The following is a 19,530-nucleotide window of genomic DNA, read 5'->3' on the forward strand; positions in this document are numbered from 1 at the left end:
ATACTGTTTTTTATCAATGTATTTAAACTATAAAATATTAAAAAATATTTTTAACCGCGATATAAAATTAATCTCAGATTTTAGAAAATAAAGTCAAATAAAAAAATCAATCACAATAAAAAAAATCTTTAAAAATAAAGTTGCATACCAACTATGCAAAATAATATGCTTATTTAGAAATATTACTTGTATACATATTCTTTTATTGATCTTTATGTGACCAAGTGACATATTTTATTTAATCATAACAATATGCTTTTTAAGGACCTATCAGATTGAGAGCGGTCACGCGTTCAAGCATTCTGCGTTTCCATTTTATGTTTGAACGGCAAGTCACACAGGAGCAATTCTGACGCGGCCAGAACGCCCCATGTGTGAGTATAGCTACAAAAAGTAATACAAGTTACAACACACATATAACGCAAAACTGACCGCTTGACCGCGCGACCCGCGACCGCTCTCTGTCTGATAGGTCCCTCATACTCATTCTATAGCGTCAAATATGATACTAATAAATAAAAAAAAAAAAACAGTCTATAATTCGACAAAGGAACACCTATTAATTTCAAAAACTATCTAAATACTAGGATAGGTCTTTTTCAATATTTGAAGCTTTTGTATTAAGGTAAAAATATATACCTAATACAATGCTTACAACAAAAAAAATTCAAACAACTAAGCTAACTAACCTACAGAAGCAGAGTATTAAAGCGTTGGGTATAATAACTTGTCCTAATTTGTTATGATAATATAATTTTATCTATTATTACTTTTAATAATCTTACATATAAAATTTAACTTGTTGTGTGGGCATAGAATGGAAAAATGTTAATTAACGTTTTATTTAGCAAAATTACAGCACTGCAAAACGTAAATTTTATAACGTTTGTGACTAGACATCAACACCTAAAACAAGATGACGCAAAATCACAAGCATCTATTCAAAAGGACATATTTCAATTCTGCTTAAGAAAAAAGACCATTATAAAATTTGTAAATTTTTCACAAACTCCCTGGTGCTATGTACTCCCACAATATGTAAACTATAAAAGTAAAATGTTCCGTAAGGATTTTAGTTTTATGGAACTCTTACTTCCCTTGTTTATTCCCAAATATACCATCAGATAAATTAATTCATAGGCAGATAGCAGATCTACGTTATTTAGTCGAGTTGTGTCTAATCAATGTTAACCGTGATCTGTCTAATTAACGTGGACGTAACCCAACCAAATTATGTAAGATAGGCGTTAGCCGCTTGCGTATTTTTTTTCTGATAGTACAACAATCTACTGCCTTACTATGGTACCCAAATGACGAGGTCTAGTATTAACTATGATCAACTATTTATATAACATTCTCCGAGTCCATCTCTCCCTGTTCCACTGTCATGTACATTCCCTCCTCCTCGTAAGTGGAGTCGTGTTTCGCCAGAATACGCAGCAGAGGCCGCAGCTTCATCCACCACTGCTGCTTCGGTATTCTTTGCCTGAAAATTGAGTTAGTGCCAAATTAAAAAAGAAACTACGATAGATCTAAACAAAATCCATACTAATATTATAAATGCGAAAGTGTGTCTGTCTGTCGGTTACCTGTCCGCCCTCACGCCCAAACCGATTAACCGATTTTGCTGAAATTTGGTGAGTCCCGGGAAAGGACATAGGACACTTTTTATTTTTATTACCCGGAAAAATATACGGTTACCGCGCGAATTATTTTTTTTTATTTTATTTATCGAATGTTAGGGCAACGGAGTTGCGGGCGTCATTTAGTTACATAATAATCCTCGTTACTAGAAACCATAAAGTTAATATACCTAGCGGAATAGAGCAACAATCTCGAGCTGTCAAACGAAACCAAAATTGGTTTTCATCTGTGTGAAAAATACGTGTACGTATACACTTTCACAAGCATGATTGAACATGAATTCTATGAGATTAAATTGTCAACGTGCGGCACGTGCCGACTGGACGTCAAAAAAAGAGTGCTGCTGTCATGTATCACATGTCTTTTTTTACCACGCCGTATTACTGGTAGTGACATCTCTCTTGCTCAGGCCTTTGTTTCTCTATTCCGTTAGGTATATTAACTTTATGCTAGAAAGTAAAGTTATAGTCTGTCAAGAAAGTGAAGAAATTAAAAAGTGGCAACATCATATTGTCATCCCTTTTTTCTTAGATTGATTTGAAAGGGATGACACTACGACTATAAATGCTTCGAGAAGGATGTCAAGTAATTATTTAATGTTCTAGAATCTAGACAAAGACACCAACAACGTAAAACGGCACATTTAGTTTCATTATATTGATATGTCTCATAATTTTGATATTCACAATGTAAAGCATGTTTACAAAAAAACAACAACTTACGCAAAGTTAGTCTGTCCCTTCAACTCCTCTAGGGGCGTGAAGCGGTACTGTCTCTTCACGATGCCGAGCAGGCAGGCGGAGTCGGGGCCGGTGGACTGGCCCTTGTGGATGGAGTCAATGAGCCACTGCAGGCACTTCGCCGCCATCTTGGTGCCCATGTTCCGGTCGAAAGGTGTTGGCGAGCCACCTTGTTGCATGTGACCTAAAATATCAGGGACAATCGACAATGTAATGATACATACAATGAACATATTTTTGACTAAGAATATAATTTACAAACACTAGAGTTCATATTGAATGATGTTATCTATAATTGTGTGTTTTCTATTACTGGCAAACATAATGGTCCGTAACATATTACGTACCTAAAAGTTGGTTTAAATGTATGCATACGGAAAATTTACTATTTCATACAACTTCATAACACCCTGTAATCATTACAATTACAATACATACCCAGGACATTCATTCTGGCAGTAAACAGGCCCTTGCCTTCTTCCGAGTACAGACGGTATATGAAGTCAGTGTTGTAGTTCTCGTTGGCTTTTTCGTTCCTGAGTATGAGACCTCTCTGAATGCCGCCCGTCATTTTGGACGCCATGTGGTACACGTCTTGTTGTAAGTCCTTGATAGAGAACTTCTCTTCGTAGATGTAGGCAGCGTCCGCGCCGCCTGCTACACCTACAAGTAGTAATGTGAACTGATATTAGTCTATCTGTCTGTTATCTCTTCAGGTCCAAACTGCTGAACCGATTTTGCTGTTTGGTATGCAGTTAATTAGTAGGAACTAGGATAAAAAGTGTCCATTCTATATCTCAGGATACTTTTTATCCTAGAAAAACGTGCAGTTCCCGCGCGACAAACGAATTTTGGTGCAACGGAGTTGCGGGCATCTTATGGCAGATTATTATAATTAGTAAAACTGTGAAACGAAGCACAAAAAATCAATTATATGTAAATGGAATCTACATACCAGCTAATGTTGCAAGGTAACCGCAATAGCCGCCCATAGTCTCAACGACGAACACACGGCGCTTGGTACCCTATACAAACACGATAAATAAAATTAATTAAGCAACAATTGTGTATTGGCTCGTAATACAGAACACTTAGTAGTCGAATCTGGAAACTTGGCTGGTTTTAACAGAACTTGTTTTGTATACAACAAACAAAAAAAAGCTATTAGAAACATATTTCGTCATCGTAATATTTTTTTAAATCAGCTTACGACTCCTGTGAGGTAAGCAGTAACATTCGATAGGTGCGTAACCATAACTTTATAGGAATTGATTTGTATTTAAAATGTTAGTAACAGCTCCCATATATTTGACATTTGATAATTAATCGTTATTCGTTATCACACGCTTCGATTACGCAACTGTCAAACCTCAAAAAATAGTAGTTTACCCTTAAGAAGGGCGATTCACGATTCTCGTTCGACACGGATTCGGAAACTTTACCGTGCGGTCATTGATAAATGCCTAGCGCGGCAAGCGTTTATTGGATTTCGCGCGGTGAAGTTTCCGAATCCGAGTCGAATTACACATTGTGAATCAGCCCCTAGGTCCAAAACAAATTATCTCCCACCTGCGCGGACTGCCTTATGCGGTCGCATATCTCTGTGATCTCGTTGAGCGCGGTGTCTGAGCCGAGCGAGAAGTCCGTGCCGGGGACGTTGTTGCTGATCGTCGCGGGGATCACCACCAGCGGGATACAGAACTCGGGGAACTGATGTCGGGACTCGTAGAATTCGAGACCCGCTTGGTACGCCTGCAACGATTATTGCAAGTATGATAAAGGTACAAGCTGGAAGACGGCTACATGAAATTGCAGTGCGACACGTAATTTATATGTATTTTTATGAATGTGTTCTAAACTAATTATTGGAGTCCGGAACAACCTAAGTAACAAGTGAAGATGCACAGACATTATTTTTCTTGTACTCTAAAGTTAAGTTTCAGCTTATGGTGTTTTGTGAGATTTTAGATTTTATCTAAGTTTATTTATTAGTCGTCATCTAAGTTGCATGTTAAATTGTGTGTTAAAATTTAGGTGGGCCGGTTTAATTACACCTTTATGACGTTTTCGGACAAGCGTCACTGACATCGCGTCAGTTTTTGACGAGGTTACAAAGGTGGATAAAATGAAAATGCGATCTGCCTACAATGACCCGAAAATGGAAAGTGTACCTCAAACCCGCCAATAATGAGCAGTCCCTGTATGTTGAACTGTTTGATGCGCGCGGCGATCTCCTTCTTCTTGTCGCCGGGTAGCGTGCGCTTGGTGCCCAGGAACGCGCCGCCCTGGGCGACCCAACCTGTTACGTCGGACCTGAAACGAAAGGTAACTTTAATGACGTTGCATATTATTATAATCTACCTAACTCTACACAATCAGTCGGTCCAAATCATCTTAAAATATTACAGTTGAATATAGACCATAGAAACACTACAAAATGGTAATCTTATCTAGTTCATTATTAATGTTGGGTTAGGTTAAAGACACTACACTAGTTAATGTATAAAGCTTTTATAGCTTACACACATTCTGCACATGGTCACGACTCTCTCCGTGTTGTGTACGAACATACAAGCAAGAATTTAATATATCAAACTTGTAAGGCTGAATGTATAGTGTATATTATGCGTCCGCGTGAACGATCAAGCCGCTCAGGCGAATGACCGATTAGGCAACTACACTGCGAGCTCACAAGCAATAGTACGTAGGTAGCGATTTATTTAAACTAGAGATCGCCCAATGGTCGAAATTCGACCTTAAAAATTATCTTCTTCTTTTGGCTCCCCGTTTAAAGTATTGAATATTTCAGATTTAATAAAAAAACAACAATCCATTTTTAATTGGACAACAGACTTCAACCATAAAGGAGGATAATTCGTGTGTATAGGCTTGTCAGTCAAAACATGGTAGTCTGCGCGTTGTAGTGTGTGCAATGTTTTATTTAATAAAATAATGTATCATATAAGCATAATTTTAAAACAATATTAGCTCGATGCACTCCTTCTCCATATAAACTACAACTGTGCGAAATTTCATGCTCCTACGTTTTCGCATTTTTTGTAAAAAAGGGTTCCGAAGTTTTTCACTCACGAATTAATATATAGATACCGGCACGATCGCGCTGACATTTACATACAATAATTGCTTGTGATCTCGAGGTGTAGCGACCAAACCGCGCATTCAGGCGGACGCATATAGATCGAGCCTAAAGGTGACTTTCCGATCTTTGCCGCGAGCGACCGCGACAGACAATTTTTTTAATAAAATAGCGACATTTCAGTAAAATTAAACTTATAACCTATGTCATAAAGTATGACATAGTTTATAGGTAGTGGTCAGCGGCGGCAGATGGGTCGCCACACACATGTCAGTAGAAAATGTTACCTGTAAGACTACGTCATAAAGTGGCATTTTATTTTATTTATTGTCGGTCGCAGCTGGCCGCGTAAAAGATCGGAAAGTCACTTTACCATTATTTCTACGCCATACCAGTCCATCTTAACGATGTTGCCGTTGATGAACCCTTCCACGCCGTCGTGCACGCCGAGCACGGTGTCGCCGCGGTAGATGCAGTTGCGGACGAACGACCGCACCGCCGCGTTCATGCCGCACGCCGGCGCGCCCACGTGCATCACCGCGAGCGTTAGACCCTCCTGTCGAGTAATACGAGATAATCTGGTTCATAATGTTTGAATAAAAAAAGATTGCCAAAAGTATATAAACCAATCCCTATTTTTAAACAGTTTTAATAGATTATTTTTTAAGTTTTTATTGTTAATCATCTTTCATTTTTTATCTGATTACAAAATCTTATAGTGCATTTCATAAGAAAATATATTTTAGGGAGATCGCAGACGACAGACTTTTTGTGCGATCGAGTCTGCGGCGCCCATACAGTCGGCATGGCCGGGCCGCGCCGACTAGACTGTATGGGTGGCGCAGACTCGATCGCACAAAAAGTCTGTCGTCTGCGATCTCCCTTAGTCTAATTAATTAAACTTTGCCTACATTGTAAACCTAACAATAAAATAACTTACAGCCGGTTTTCCGGATTCATCGAAGGCTTCTTTGGGTGGCTTCAGCCGGGTCAACATCTTGTACGTTTCCAAGTTGCGGGCGAAGCTGCGTCCACGCAGCTGCACCGCTAAGTCCCAATTTTTGTCAGCCATGGCCTGAATATACACCAACATGAAGTTCAGATATTCTGCTCATATTTGACTTGTATTTAATGAAACAAAAGTGTTATGCTAAAGCAGCAATAATAGCACCTATTTTTGGTACGATTGTTTTAAATGTCTTTTAATTGCACAAGTTTAATCGCTTGCTTGCGTAGTGGGAAAGATGTCTTCTGGATCTATGTTTTATACAGAATATGTAGGTGCGGCAGAGGAACCTAGGGTTCAAAGCATAATAGCTTTTGCCACGAGCTCTAAACCTACAGGTCCCTCATCGTGCCTTATCAGTTATCATCTACTAAATCTGTACTAAAGTAAGAACTAAGACACCCAATTATTGGAACATTCAAAGTTCTTAACTACAGAAAATCCTAATTTGAAACTTAAAACGCAAAACGATATTGTTCGTCCTGTCCGTCCATTCGTCGGTGGTGAACACCAGTAGTACCGACGTTCAGGAAACATTTGAAAAAAATTATTCAGATTTTTTTTGAGTTTGAGTTTATATCAGTTCCTCTACTAACGCACCTGTGCCACGGCCTTGGTCCGGCGCACGCACTCCATGAGCGGCAGGCGCACGGCCTGATTGCCGTCCAGCGACACGACGCACGACTCCGTCTCCGGCGTCGCCTCCATCAGCGCCATCACCGCTTCGGCACCCATGCGGCAGCCCTGTTATCTGAATACTGTTATACGATACGTTTGCAACGCATAGCTAAACATGACAAGTGTTAAAAATGGTTCTTAATCTCATTCTCATGTTGAGTATTATAATTCGATTAGGAATCATCCATTTCGATAGAAAGAGAGCAGATAGTTATCATAAATGAAATGTTCAATTGGTCAAACTCCCTCAATATAGATGACGCAATCTATAAATCGTTTTGATACTTCACAGTTGCTAACTAGTTTCATCATTTGATTGGAACAATTTGCACAATAAAATAAGGAATGTTAGTGAGTCATAAAACACCAGCAACTGGAATTATTATGTTTGAAGTTCGGACATTGACTCTTATATTTGTTTTTCATAAGCCGATTACCAAGAAGATAAAAACTTTTTTTTACTGTTTCTAAGGGCATGTTTCACCACTTTCTGATAGGTGCCGAATAGGCTATCCACCACTTATCTCGACATATGAAGTATGGAGAATCTGTCAAAAAAGCTATGAATAGCCTATTCGGCACTTTATCAGAAAGTAGTGAAACAGGCCCTAAGTGTATTAGTATGGATTTCACGTCACAGCTCATAATAATATGAGCTGGCAGCGTAGTTCGACACCAGCACAGTGCCACATTTTTAGCAATAATCCCCAAGGTGACATTGGTTAAAATTAACACTAAATGTTCTCGAGAAATATTATACAACTTTGTCAAACAATGTTGATAGTAGCTTTGTTTTTGACGAGATTGAAATGAAAGAGGTAATAAACTTTTTTAAAGCAATAGTTAGGTATATCTTCAAGGAATTTTAAGGTCTACTTTATTAAAAAGCATTGAGAGACTACAGTCAACAAGTTTATTGTTGCCTAAATATTGTCGTAAGTTAATCATTAATTCAAGATCTAGACTCTAGAGATCTGTCGATGTCGCTACGCATCACATCAATTAATGAGTTAACGATGACTATGATAATAAACTATAATAAAAATGATGATAATTTCACTTAATACTTTGATCGCGGATGCCAGGAAATGCTATTGTATTCTATTGTTGTCGCGATCACCGGCACAGATTATATATTAGTATATAATCTGTGCCGGTGCTCTTATGGGGCTTGAGGAATTAATTTGATATTTTACCAATAACCTATCGAAGGCGGATGGTGAGCCTCCTCTCTGCACGTGACCGAGCACAGTGATGCGAGTGTCCTGCTGCAGATTGTCTACAACTACTTTCTTCACCAGCTCAGCGGTTATAGGCTTGCCCTCGCGATCTATGGCACCCTCGGCCACGATAATAATGTTCAAACGCTGCCCAGCCTTACGTTCCTGATAGAAAATATAAAAAATTAATTATCCTGCTAAGAACTGTACGTACTTTCTAGCAAAAGACTACAAGCCCAGGGTTTTAATTTCCTAAACTACCTCTCTAAACAAATCATGCGTATTAATGGCTTTTCAGGTGGGTATATAAAATTGTATGTGCTTTGGAATGGAATGAGAAAATTATTCAAAAGTAACAGATTTTTCCTATAACTTTAAAGAAAGGAGAAAGAAATTAATATAATAACGCCATAAACAAAGTTTGTAGCTTCCACCTCATGATAACGACATAAAAAAATTGTTTTTCAATTTGTTTTTTTTAATGTTGGTCTTACCTGTAAACCCAAAAAAATTTACTAAAATGCCATGCAAAATTACATCTAAAAATTAAAAGAGCAACACAATAATAAAAGCATTTTCATTCATCAATCATTCAGCGCCATTAGTAAAGTCATTGGAATGTTAGACAATCACAATATGCAGGAGGCAATGTGTTCGTGTGTTTGGTGTAACCGGAGCAACTCAATTAAGCCAGCGTACCTGCTGCAATCGTTTGCAAAGTTTTTCGACCCAATTATTGGGGACCGGGTCCTCGGGAATGAACACTTGGTCGGCTTCGGACGCCAGAGCGGCGACTAGAGCCAGATAACTGCAACAAGCAGTGCCCCAGCATAATGGATCATGCATGTGATACCCAAATGAACGACCGGCTCGGAAGCGACAGTGACAATTTTTTATACAGTACACAATTCTCCTCCCGTATCAAACGCATGATCTAGTCCCAAAAAATATGATCTTGCCTCCGTAATTTTATGGCACAATTTTTTTTCCCAATTGATGGGCGCTGGGTCCTCGCAAATAAAACAATATGTAGCGTCCGTACAGAGTGCTGTGTACACTGCAAGAAAACTAAAGGAATTTTTAAGTAATAGGCAGTGGCGTAGATAAGCGCGCCGCGCAGACCGACAGGGGTAGCCATAAAGACTTCAGACCATGGGCGTACCCACGTTCTGGGCCAGGGGGGGGGCAAATTACCCAGGCCTTGGGGCAAATCAGATTTTTCATAAGCTAGGTGTTTATATTTAAAGAATAAAAAATTAATAATTTTTAGTTGTAAAAATATTGTATTGCAAACAAATGGCAAAAGTTCGATATCTTAATTTTTATACTTAGATAAATGTACTAGGTAATATACTTAGTAGGGACGTCAACATGATCCAGGGCCAGGGGGGGGGGGGGGGGGGCAAATTACCCAGGCCAGGGGGGGGGGGCAAATCAGAATTTTCATAAGCTAGGTGTTTATATTTAAAGAATAAAAAATTAATAATTTTTAGTTGTAAAAATATTGTATTGCAAACAAATGGCAAAAGTTCGATATCTTAATTTTTATATTTAGATAAAAGTACTAGGTAATATACTTAGTAGGGACGTCAACATGATCCAGGGGGGGGGGCAGCTGCACTCCCCCTTGCCCCCCCCCCTCGGTACGCCCATGCTTCAGACTTGTTTTGTCTAGCAGAGTTATAATAATGTATGTAGTTTCTAAACTACCTACTAAGATTAGCATTTGAATTAAAGTGCATAATTTATTAGTTTTTATCTGATAAATAAGCTCAAAGTGTTTTCTATCTACGCCACTGGCAAGATGTTTAAAACTAAAATGCAGCAAGAACAAGGAGTATCACACAAGGGAACAAACAATCTCAATAAGTATAACTGCTTGCCTGTTCCAACTTATGACACAGTTTGTCTCTCCAGTCCACTGAAGGTGGTGCCTCGGGGATAAAAACATAGTCGGCTTCGGATGCCAAGGCCGTGACCAGGGCAAGATATCTACCACCAAGAAACTCTATAACATTATTCTTATAACATAATATTAAAATTATTACATTGTGTGCTAGAGAAAATTATGTAAAATATTTATAAGCCATGATTACAAAATATTAGAACACATCATGTTGTGTTAAAAAAAATGTTAATTAGTATTCTGCAGTTTCATCCCTATAAACTTTAATTAAATCCAATACTTAATGATTTCAATAACTTTGTATGCGTAAAATAAAATGCAAATTCAGCAGGAACCATATATTTGTAGGCTATAAAAGTAGCCTAATGTGCCAATAAATTTCAATTATCCTTGGTGCGAAAAACCTATATATAGCAAAAAAAGGATATGGGCAAATAGCCCATAGATGGCCCCAAATTACATACATAATGTGCCAATTAAACTAGTCCGCTATTTTTGGAGTTGAATATAAACTAGTATAAATATAAGTCTCAAAATACAATGGAAGCATATAATCATAAAATAAAAGTGACCATACCCACAATGTCTGCCCATGACTTCCATAATAAAAGTCCTCTGATGAGAATATGCAGTGCTGACAATTGCATCTATAGCCTCAATGATACGGTGCAGGGCCGAATCAGTACCTATGGTCATATCAGTACCACAGAAGTCATTGTCAATAGATCCAACCTGGAAAGCAGCACAATTTACATTTTAATGTACAATTATTTCATATATTCGTAGGCAGAGCCAGATGGTGTACCTACATCAGTTAATTGGGTTATATGTCAAGTCAATGTTAGTTACTATGAATAATAAAAATTGTGTACTAAATACATGCATAAAGTATGCATGTATTCAGGTCTCATTTTGTAGACTCGCGGAACAAATTGTTGACACAGTACTCTTTCTTAGTTTTTGTTATTCATAGGTTAGTCATGATCTATCTTGACTTGACAAATCCTGTCCAAATTATATGGGACTGTTAGCTGGCTAGGAATAACTTTTCTGATAGTACCTCTGGTTAATTTTATTTTGTAAAAGTGTAAAAAATATATAATGGAGTTACCATGCCAGCAATGTGCAAATACTTGAACTTCTCTCTTTGGTCTTTAGTGATTTTATTGTCTTTTAACAGCTCATCCAGCAAGCTTGACCATTCTTGACGAAAGAGGTTGGCTCCCGTCAATGATCCATCACCGCCAATCACCACAAGGTTGGTTATGCCTCTTGAAACTAAGTTGTAAGCTGCTTTAAGACGGCCTTCTCGCTGGCTAAAAAGAGAAAAAAATAAATATACACAATTCAAGAACATTATCTTGTTTGTTAATTACACTATAATATAAGGTGTATAAAAATATGGATTCTAATCAGTCCAGTTAGTCTGATTAATGAGGTCAAAGTACATTAGACTACTTTCATTGTTTGACCAATGTTACTGTTTTTTATAAATAAGTAAATGTAAACAATAAACATTTTGTGATAGGATATTATATTTTTTCAAACTTTTTATTGTACCGTAAATTGGGGGTACTAGGGTCTGCAGGGAGAATTGGGTCAAAAGTGTGACCTTTTTAGAAAACCTAATTTCCCATAGTATTTTAATTTTACACTCTATGGTAAGCTTTTTTATTTAAAGCTTACAACATTTTTTATATATTCTGGCAACATTTGCTCGTCCTGTCATTGAATTTGATGAAAATAACGGTCTTCAAAGAGTTGAGTCAAAATCGTCTGAAATTTGCTCCGAAAAACATTTTAATTTTCTTTACTTATTTGGAATAATTGTGTGAAAGTGAACATCGCATCCGTTGTAGCGGATATTCAGGCATTGAATAAGTAAGTGGATTTAAGTATTTTTTTAAATAGTATTTAAATTTTTTATCACTAAGGTAGTTTTAAGAAAAAATCTTTACACCCCGTAAAGGGTCGTATGTGGGGGAAATTGGGCCGAATATGGGTTTAATAGGGACCTAATTTGGATGAATTGGGACGCCTATGGGTGAATTGGGTCTTTATGGATAGGGTTGTCACGATGGATATATTCTAGTATTATTATTTTATCATCATTGTTCGTACCGGTGTTTGTTGTTTAAAGGGAAGAAAAACCATGCTTCGGCACGAATGGACCGGCTCGACCGGATACATACCATCACCTCATAGAAAACTAGCGTGAAACAACGCATGCATTGTGTTTTGCTGAGTGCGTGAGGGATTGGGAATTCTAAAGATCAGGAACGCAAGTCGCAAAACCAGACGAGTTACAGGACGACGAAGAAGAGTGACTCAATATTTATATAAAAATATAATAATAATGTGATAATGCTTGATTGGATCTGTTGTTTGATTTTTAATTCTTGTATAATATATACCTCATACCTATACAGCTATGCCAAAAACATTATTTCATATAAGTACCTACCTGAGTAGGTAGTACCTATTTGGAAACATCAGGAAAGTGGCAGCCCTAGCAAAAATGTCTATTAACCCCATATGCGTCCCTTTTCACCCCAGACTGTGGGTGAATTGGGTCTAGTAAGTTTTTGGACCTTTTTGTATATTTTATTTAATAAACTAAAATTGTAATGTATTGCAAACAAAACTAGTAACCACCGGAACTCTATTGATAAAAATTTTTCTTATTAATCTTAAGATAAAGTCAATAAAAATCAACGTTGAACTTGGAAAGTGACCCCATTCCCCCCATTTTACGGTATTAAAACTTATTCCTCATTTTAATACCATAAAGGTTAAAGTTTATTAGGTTACACAATGCTGTCGTTTTTATAATAGAATTATAGAAATTATAGATTAAGGTTTATAGTGCCAGTCAAAACTTACATAAAATCCATGCATCTTGCAGATCCAATAACAGTGCCGCCTTTATGGATGATGGAGCTGACAGAAGACCAGTTGGCTTCTTCGATATTGTCTCCTCCATCTACCATACCCTGATACCCCTCTCTGATGAAGTAGACCTTACAACCCAAGTATATTCCCATCCGGACCACAGAGCGAACGGCCGCATTCATTCCTTGGGAATCTCCTCCGCTGGTGAATACAGCTAGGCCTTTGCCTTTATGGCATCCTCTTTCAATGAATTTTTGCGTTGTTGCTAATTCCATTTTGGGGTTGTTTCTACTTTTAAATTAAATTTATATATACGTCGATCTGATGCAACTGAAAAATTTAACGATTAGTGGTGTTTCATATGAGAAAGATGGCTAAATAATTATTTCTATTACAATACTTACCTGCAGCACCAGTTTAAATAGTGTTTTTTATTGAGTAAATGTAAATATTATGGAATTATTTATAAATATCGCGAAAAAACATTATTTGAATGCCGCAGAAGGTGAACTTCAAGGTGACCTTTAACGTCAGATGTCTTTTTTTTTTTTTTTTTTTGACAAATTATGTTAAAATGTCAATTGAGCGCCATATTATGAAAAAAAAAATGTTTTTTTCATAATATGGCGCTCGGCTTTTTAACCATGGCCAGTGTCAAGTATGGCGGGAAAAAAAAATTCGAAAGTCTAAAAAAGTAAGGTAAAGTTAACGAGTCAAGTCAGTTGTTTTAGTAAAGTGGTAGACCCTTTACTAAACTTTACATTCGATAGAGTTTTGGAGGGAACACAAATTGGCACATTTCTTAAAGTTGTATTACTTGCCCAATGCCCACACTTGTGCACGACATCGAATATTTAAATGTTAATAATTCGTAGGCGGGCGCCAGACATGTGATCAAATACGCAATTCGCCAAGTGTGGCACTGACATTTGCCTATTTGTGCAAAGTTAATTGCTGGCATTTTCCTATTTGTGCAAAGTTTGCTCAAACTTTGAAGCCCATGTCTGGCGCCGGCTTACCAACGTTACACATTAAAAACCGAAATATCACAATTTTAGGAAAATAATACCAATTTCACAACGTCACTCCTTTGTATGACGTATTCCCAGCAAAACTCCCATTTGACGTATTTTACAGAATTATAATCTTATACAATTTTTTATCAGATAATCATTGTCACAAAAAATATCTAGCCAATGAAATACTTGGCCAAAAGTCCGGTCGGGTCCAGACTCCACTCTCCAGAGTCCAGACCAGAGTCCAGACTCCAGGTGCTACCATGCCATGCCATGGCTTTTATAAAAACAAACTAAAAATTAAAAAAAAAATTGTCTATGGTAGTTGGAAATTGGAATGTCAAACTGACAGGTCACTTTTGCTGGCTGACATTTCATTTCAAGCTTTATTTTTGTGTTGTATTTTGTAAAATACTTGTGTAGCATTTATTGGAACATTTATTTTATATTTGTAATTTAGAATAATGTGTACAAAATATTAGATAACAAATGGTTTTTCTTTTTGTTGGATATTTGCATGATTTACAATTCAAAATTTAGGATTTTCTAAGCATAACTTGCTAGACCGTCGCTCTCAAAATGTCTGCGGATTCGGATATGGAGTACTCTGATAATGATGCAGACGAATACGATTACTACGGTGAACAGGATGACTGCGACATGGAAACGGATGATCGGAGCAAAGATGATCCTGAATATTTTCAGTTCACCTGTCTGAAGGTAGAAGAAGTAGAAAAATTGTTAAACGAATCGATCGAGCTCCTAAGTGATAGCCTCCAGATTACGCCCTCGCTCGCTAAGGTTTGTATAACTATTAGCTGCATTTGGACATAATTTTATTATAGAAAACCTTAGGTTTTATAATCACCCATTTGTTTGTCACATTTAAGGTTTTGCTACACGCTTATAAATGGAATGCCCAAGAGATTATTAAGAAATACAAAGAAAACTCCAACGAAGTCTTAGTCTACAGCCATGTAAAGCCTAAATTACCAGGAACTCAGAACAGTACTAGTCGCTTAGTCTGTGCAGTATGTGCCAGTACTCCACCATTACAAAAATATAGTGCTTTGGCTTGTGGACATTATTTCTGTAATGAATGTTGGGCAATGCACTTTGAAGTACAAATAATGCAAGGTATGAGATTAATAGTTATTTAAAACATAATATAAAGCCTGATATTAACATGCACCTGTTCATTTATAAAAAAGTTTTTAATTATAATACATTTTCCAGGTGTTTCGAATACAATTCAATGTATGGCACAAGAATGTGAGGTGATTGCTCCTGAAGACTTTGTCCTGTCCCATGTTGCTAAGCTGTCACTCAGGGAGCGCTACCAACAGTTTATGTTCAAGGATCATGTGAAGTCCCATCCTCAACTTAGATTTTGTCCCGGTCGCAATTGTCAGGTAATATTTTAGTGTGCCAGCAATACAGCGTTTTCTTTTGACTAACTATGGTAAAACCAAAGATAAATCCTGCTGCAAAAGTAAAAAATAAGTTTTTTGGGAGTCTATGGATATAATTGAACCTTCTAATGATGTAATTGAACTTTACAATGTAAAAAAATATATAATTTTTGTTGAAAAGTTTACAAGGTCTGGTTGCAGTTTCTAATCTTCCACTATACTATTTTCTAATGATATTGCATAATATTTTTAGTGGATTTATCAAGCTAATGCGAGAGAGGGGGCACGTCGTGTGGAATGCCGAGGCTGTGAATTACTGACTTGCTTCTCTTGTGGTGCCCCGCACCACGCTCCAACTGACTGTACCACAATAAGACGCTGGCTAACTAAATGTGCTGATGATTCAGAAACTGCAAACTATATAAGCGCACATACTAAGGTTGGTGTTTTTATTTCGCTTCTAGACTTGCCATGAAATAGTGGAAAAAACATATTGAATATTGTATTTTACCCTTACACATTTGCAGTACACATTGCATAATGCACTTTTTTTTTAATGAAATAAGGGGGCAAACGAGCAAACGGGCACCTGATGAATGCAATTTCCGTCGCCCATGGACACTTGCAGCATCAGAAGAGCTGCAGGTGCGTTGCTGGCCTTTTAAGAGTGAATAGGGTAATAGGGGAGGGTAGGGATGGGAAGGGAATAGGGTAGGGGATTGGGCCTCCGGTAAACTCACTCACTCGGCGAAACACAGCGCTAGCACTGTTTCACGCCGGTTTTCTGTGAGAACGTGGTATTTCTCCGGTCGAGCTGGCCCATCCGTGCCTCATATTTCATATTTTGTTTATTCATAATTACCACAGAAAGTGTCATATTGAGGTCATTGACCAGACAACCTGACACAATATTAACTTCCTGCCCCTTGGATTTTAATTGTATTAAGATATTTAAATAATGTTAATGAGTACATATTTAAATTAATATGAAAAAGCACAAACAAGAAAATACATTTCTTTATAAATTCATTTTATATCATTAAGAATCTAATTATTAATGTAATATTTAAGACATGATCTAAAGTCTAAACTCTAAACCATAAACCATTTGTAAATCCCAAACCGCTTCAATAACTTACAATTTTTTACAATTTCATTTTTTACAGGACTGCCCTAAATGTCAGATATGTATTGAAAAGAATGGAGGTTGTAACCATATGCAATGTGGGGCATGTATCTAAAGTCTAAACACTAAACCATCCGTAAACCATTTGTAAATCCCAAACCACATCAATAACTTACAATTTTTTACAATTTCATTTTTTACAGGACTGCCCTAAATGTCAGATATGTATTGAAAAGAATGGAGGTTGTAACCATATGCAATGTGGGGCATGTAGACATGATTTTTGTTGGGTGTGTCTTGGAGATTGGAAGTGTCATGGCTCTGAATATTATGAGTGTAGCAGATACAAGGAGGATCCTAATTTAGCTAATGATAGTCAACATGCTCAGGTATGCTCATATCTTTTAAAAAGATAAATAAATTACTATGCAATATTGTAAGGATCTATGAAAAAGAGTCAGGATTTTTTTTATTTTTCAGGCACGAGAAGCTCTTAAGAAATATTTGCATTACTATGAACGGTGGGAGAATCATGCAAGGTCCTTAAAATTGGAAGAGCAAACACTAGCAAGTCTCAAAAGCCGCATCAATCAGAAGGTATATTATTTGTTATTTATTAAACAAACTTTTTTTTATTTGGGTAGAACAGTTGCAAGTTTTGATTATTACATTTTATTTTGTAGGTTATGGCTGGAGAAGGCACTTGGATCGATTGGCAATATCTCTGGGATGCAGCAAAGCTTCTCAAAAGATGCAGATATACATTACAGTACACCTACCCCTTTGCCTATTACATGGAAGTTGGTCCTCGTAAAGAGTTATTTGAATATCAACAGGTAAATGTTTAAAATATATTATTAAATAATTTGTATCTAAGTATAATATTGTTAACTAATGTTAATGAAAAAGCCCATGTGTGTGATAGTTGCCTTTTGACCAATACCTGTAATTATTTTATGTATTATTTTATTTAAACGGGCTTTGGCCCACCACACATTTCCACCACTGTATCTCCTGTGTCGCCAGGATCGACAGTTATTTCATGTATGTAATGACTAATGTGTCATACTTTTAAGGCCCAGTTGGAAGCTGAGATAGAAAATTTGTCTTGGAAAGTTGAAAGAGCAGAAACTACTGATAGAGGAGATTTAGAAAACCAAATGGATATAGCAGAAAAGCGCCGCACTACATTGCTCAAAGATTTTTTGGAGTTTCATATAAGCAATGCTTCAAGTAGCAAAGTATAAATAAGTAACATGCAATTACCTTAAAATTATATTATATTATTATGTATTAATTACAACAATGAGCTCGGTTAAGATTGAGTATTAGATAAGTTAGATTTTTCTTTTGCCAAAGTATATTTATTAACATAACTTTGCAATAAAATAGATAATAATGGCTGTTGTGTTTTATTTCATTTATATAACCTGTCCTTATCTTTTTTATCTGCAGACTAGAATACGAGAAAAAACTAATAATAAGAATACCTTTAAGGCTTGTAGTGAGTAGTGACATTAACACAGAAGAATTTTATTGATTAGATTAATGTGAATGTAAGCTGATTGGACATTTGTCAGCACTAGGTTTTAAAGGTCTTTGGTCAGCACCGTACGCGTCAAACGCACTGCGTTCGTACTGTACGTGTACGGACGAAAGTGCGAGGTTGCTGATAATTAATGTGCCTAATTAAACCTTTAGACTATAGAGTACCTACATAATATAAACACAATGACGTATAGGTTAATGCCGCGGTCGCACATGCGTCTATCGTACAAAGCTTCGTGCTATATGACGATAGTGACGATACCATTGGTCAATACACGCAGATCTACACAGGTAGAAAGAAGCACTACGCAGGTGGGGCCCAGGCATTAGAGATATTTGAATAAACCTAGGAAGTTTTGAATTTGACGACCTCTGTGACTCAGTTTGTACTTGGTGGGCTGTTGGTAGCTCAAGCCGGGGGTCGCGGGTTCGAATCCCGCCGACGGAACAAAAAGTTTTCAAAGTTCCTGGGTCATGGTCCATGGATGTGTATTAAATATGTGTATCATATAATAAAAATCTTAAATATAATATTGTTTAGTATAAAAGTATTAAATATATTTCCCTTGTCTGGTACCTGTAATGGCGGCTCTCGACATAGGCGAACGCGTTGGCCAACGCGTCTGCAGACGCGTTGGCCCAATGTGTAGAACGGGCGTTCGCGCGTTGGCCGTAGGTATTTAGACGTTGGCCAACGCGCGAACGCCCGTTCTACACATTGGGCCAACGCGTTCGCCTATGTCGAGAGCCGCCATAACACAAGTCCTTCAGGAACATAACACGGGCCCAGACTGACGTGGTGTGAAGCGTCCATAGAAAAAAAAATACGTGGGTTACTGCCTACTGGGTAGTGGACAATATCCAAACAATATATTCAGAACCTCACGAGTATAATATTGTTAAATGTTAACGGAGCCTAAAATACCGTTCCTAAAATATTAAATTTATTAGAGGGCTTGGATTGCTAACGCCTAAAAGGCACTTGAAAGTTGAAAGTGTTGAAACGCGTTAGATAATCCGTAATCGACCTCATTTAAAAAGAAATTAAAAAGTGGCAACATCGTTATCCTTTTTTTCTCATTTTTCCTTTTTAGGCCTCATCATAGATAATAAATTCTCTTGGCTGCCTCAAACAATACGAATATGCGACCGGCTTAAAGCGTTTCTATCTAATATTTACATAATTAAAAACAAAATACCATTTAAAATCAGGCTGATGTTGTACAATGCTCTCGCTGACTCCAT

General features: G+C 37.2%; 2 protein-coding genes across 4 annotated transcripts; one reads left to right on the plus strand and one right to left on the minus strand.

Annotated features, from left to right (window-relative positions):
- Positions 1 to 351: 351 nt before the first annotated feature.
- Positions 352 to 13,710, minus strand: LOC121730458 (ATP-dependent 6-phosphofructokinase). Of its 2 annotated transcripts, none has more exons than XM_042119497.1 (15): positions 13,588 to 13,710; positions 13,175 to 13,513; positions 11,403 to 11,607; positions 10,869 to 11,023; positions 9,085 to 9,193; positions 8,362 to 8,550; positions 7,088 to 7,231; positions 6,422 to 6,556; positions 5,874 to 6,037; positions 4,556 to 4,697; positions 3,954 to 4,136; positions 3,340 to 3,409; positions 2,823 to 3,047; positions 2,367 to 2,568; positions 352 to 1,486 (listed from the first exon to the last, which is right to left on the minus strand). In XM_042119497.1, exons 2-15 carry the CDS (start codon positions 13,456 to 13,458, stop codon positions 1,345 to 1,347), a joined length of 2,349 nt encoding a protein of 782 aa, XP_041975431.1. In that variant the 5' UTR covers positions 13,459 to 13,513; positions 13,588 to 13,710; the 3' UTR covers positions 352 to 1,344. The 2 variants fall into 2 exon arrangements, with proteins under 2 accessions (XP_041975431.1, XP_041975430.1); XM_042119496.1 differs by lacking the exon at positions 9,085 to 9,193 and adding an exon at positions 10,269 to 10,377 and having other exon boundaries at positions 13,588 to 13,709.
- An 876-nt stretch (positions 13,711 to 14,586) lies between these two features.
- On the plus strand, positions 14,587 to 18,149 carry LOC121730460 (potential E3 ubiquitin-protein ligase ariadne-2). Of its 2 annotated transcripts, XM_042119500.1 has the most exons (9): positions 14,588 to 15,000; positions 15,090 to 15,336; positions 15,436 to 15,611; positions 15,865 to 16,050; positions 16,778 to 16,835; positions 16,999 to 17,126; positions 17,218 to 17,334; positions 17,421 to 17,573; positions 17,814 to 18,149. In XM_042119500.1, the coding sequence occupies exons 1-9, from the start codon at positions 14,779 to 14,781 to the stop codon at positions 17,982 to 17,984; spliced, it is 1,458 nt and encodes a 485-aa protein (XP_041975434.1). In that variant the 5' UTR covers positions 14,588 to 14,778; the 3' UTR covers positions 17,985 to 18,149. The 2 variants fall into 2 exon arrangements, with proteins under 2 accessions (XP_041975435.1, XP_041975434.1); XM_042119501.1 differs by lacking the exon at positions 16,778 to 16,835 and having other exon boundaries at positions 14,587 to 15,000; positions 16,941 to 17,126.
- Positions 18,150 to 19,530: the final 1,381 nt, after the last annotated feature.

Source organism: Aricia agestis, chromosome 9 (assembly GCF_905147365.1).
Source record: "Aricia agestis chromosome 9, ilAriAges1.1, whole genome shotgun sequence".
In the NCBI taxonomy this organism is placed as follows: domain Eukaryota; kingdom Metazoa; phylum Arthropoda; class Insecta; order Lepidoptera; family Lycaenidae; genus Aricia; species Aricia agestis.

What these genes read in the sequence shown, in the direction of transcription:
- LOC121730458 (XM_042119497.1), bottom strand. Translation starts at nt 13,458, where the DNA reads ATGGAATTAGCAACAACGCAAAAATTCATTGAAAGAGGATGCCATAAA. An exon ending in TCATTATTGGCGGGTTTGAG is followed by an intron (nt 4,137 to 4,555) that starts GTACACTTTCCA and finishes TAATCGTTGCAG; the next exon opens with GCGTACCAAGCGGGTCTCGA. An exon ending in AAGGGACAGACTAACTTTGC is followed by an intron (nt 1,487 to 2,366) that starts GTAAGTTGTTGT and finishes CTCAATTTTCAG; the next exon opens with GCAAAGAATACCGAAGCAGC.
- LOC121730460 (XM_042119501.1), top strand. Translation starts at nt 14,779, where the DNA reads ATGTCTGCGGATTCGGATATGGAGTACTCTGATAATGATGCAGACGAA. An exon ending in TTACGCCCTCGCTCGCTAAG is followed by an intron (nt 15,001 to 15,089) that starts GTTTGTATAACT and finishes GTCACATTTAAG; the next exon opens with GTTTTGCTACACGCTTATAA. An exon ending in TGAAGTACAAATAATGCAAG is followed by an intron (nt 15,337 to 15,435) that starts GTATGAGATTAA and finishes TACATTTTCCAG; the next exon opens with GTGTTTCGAATACAATTCAA.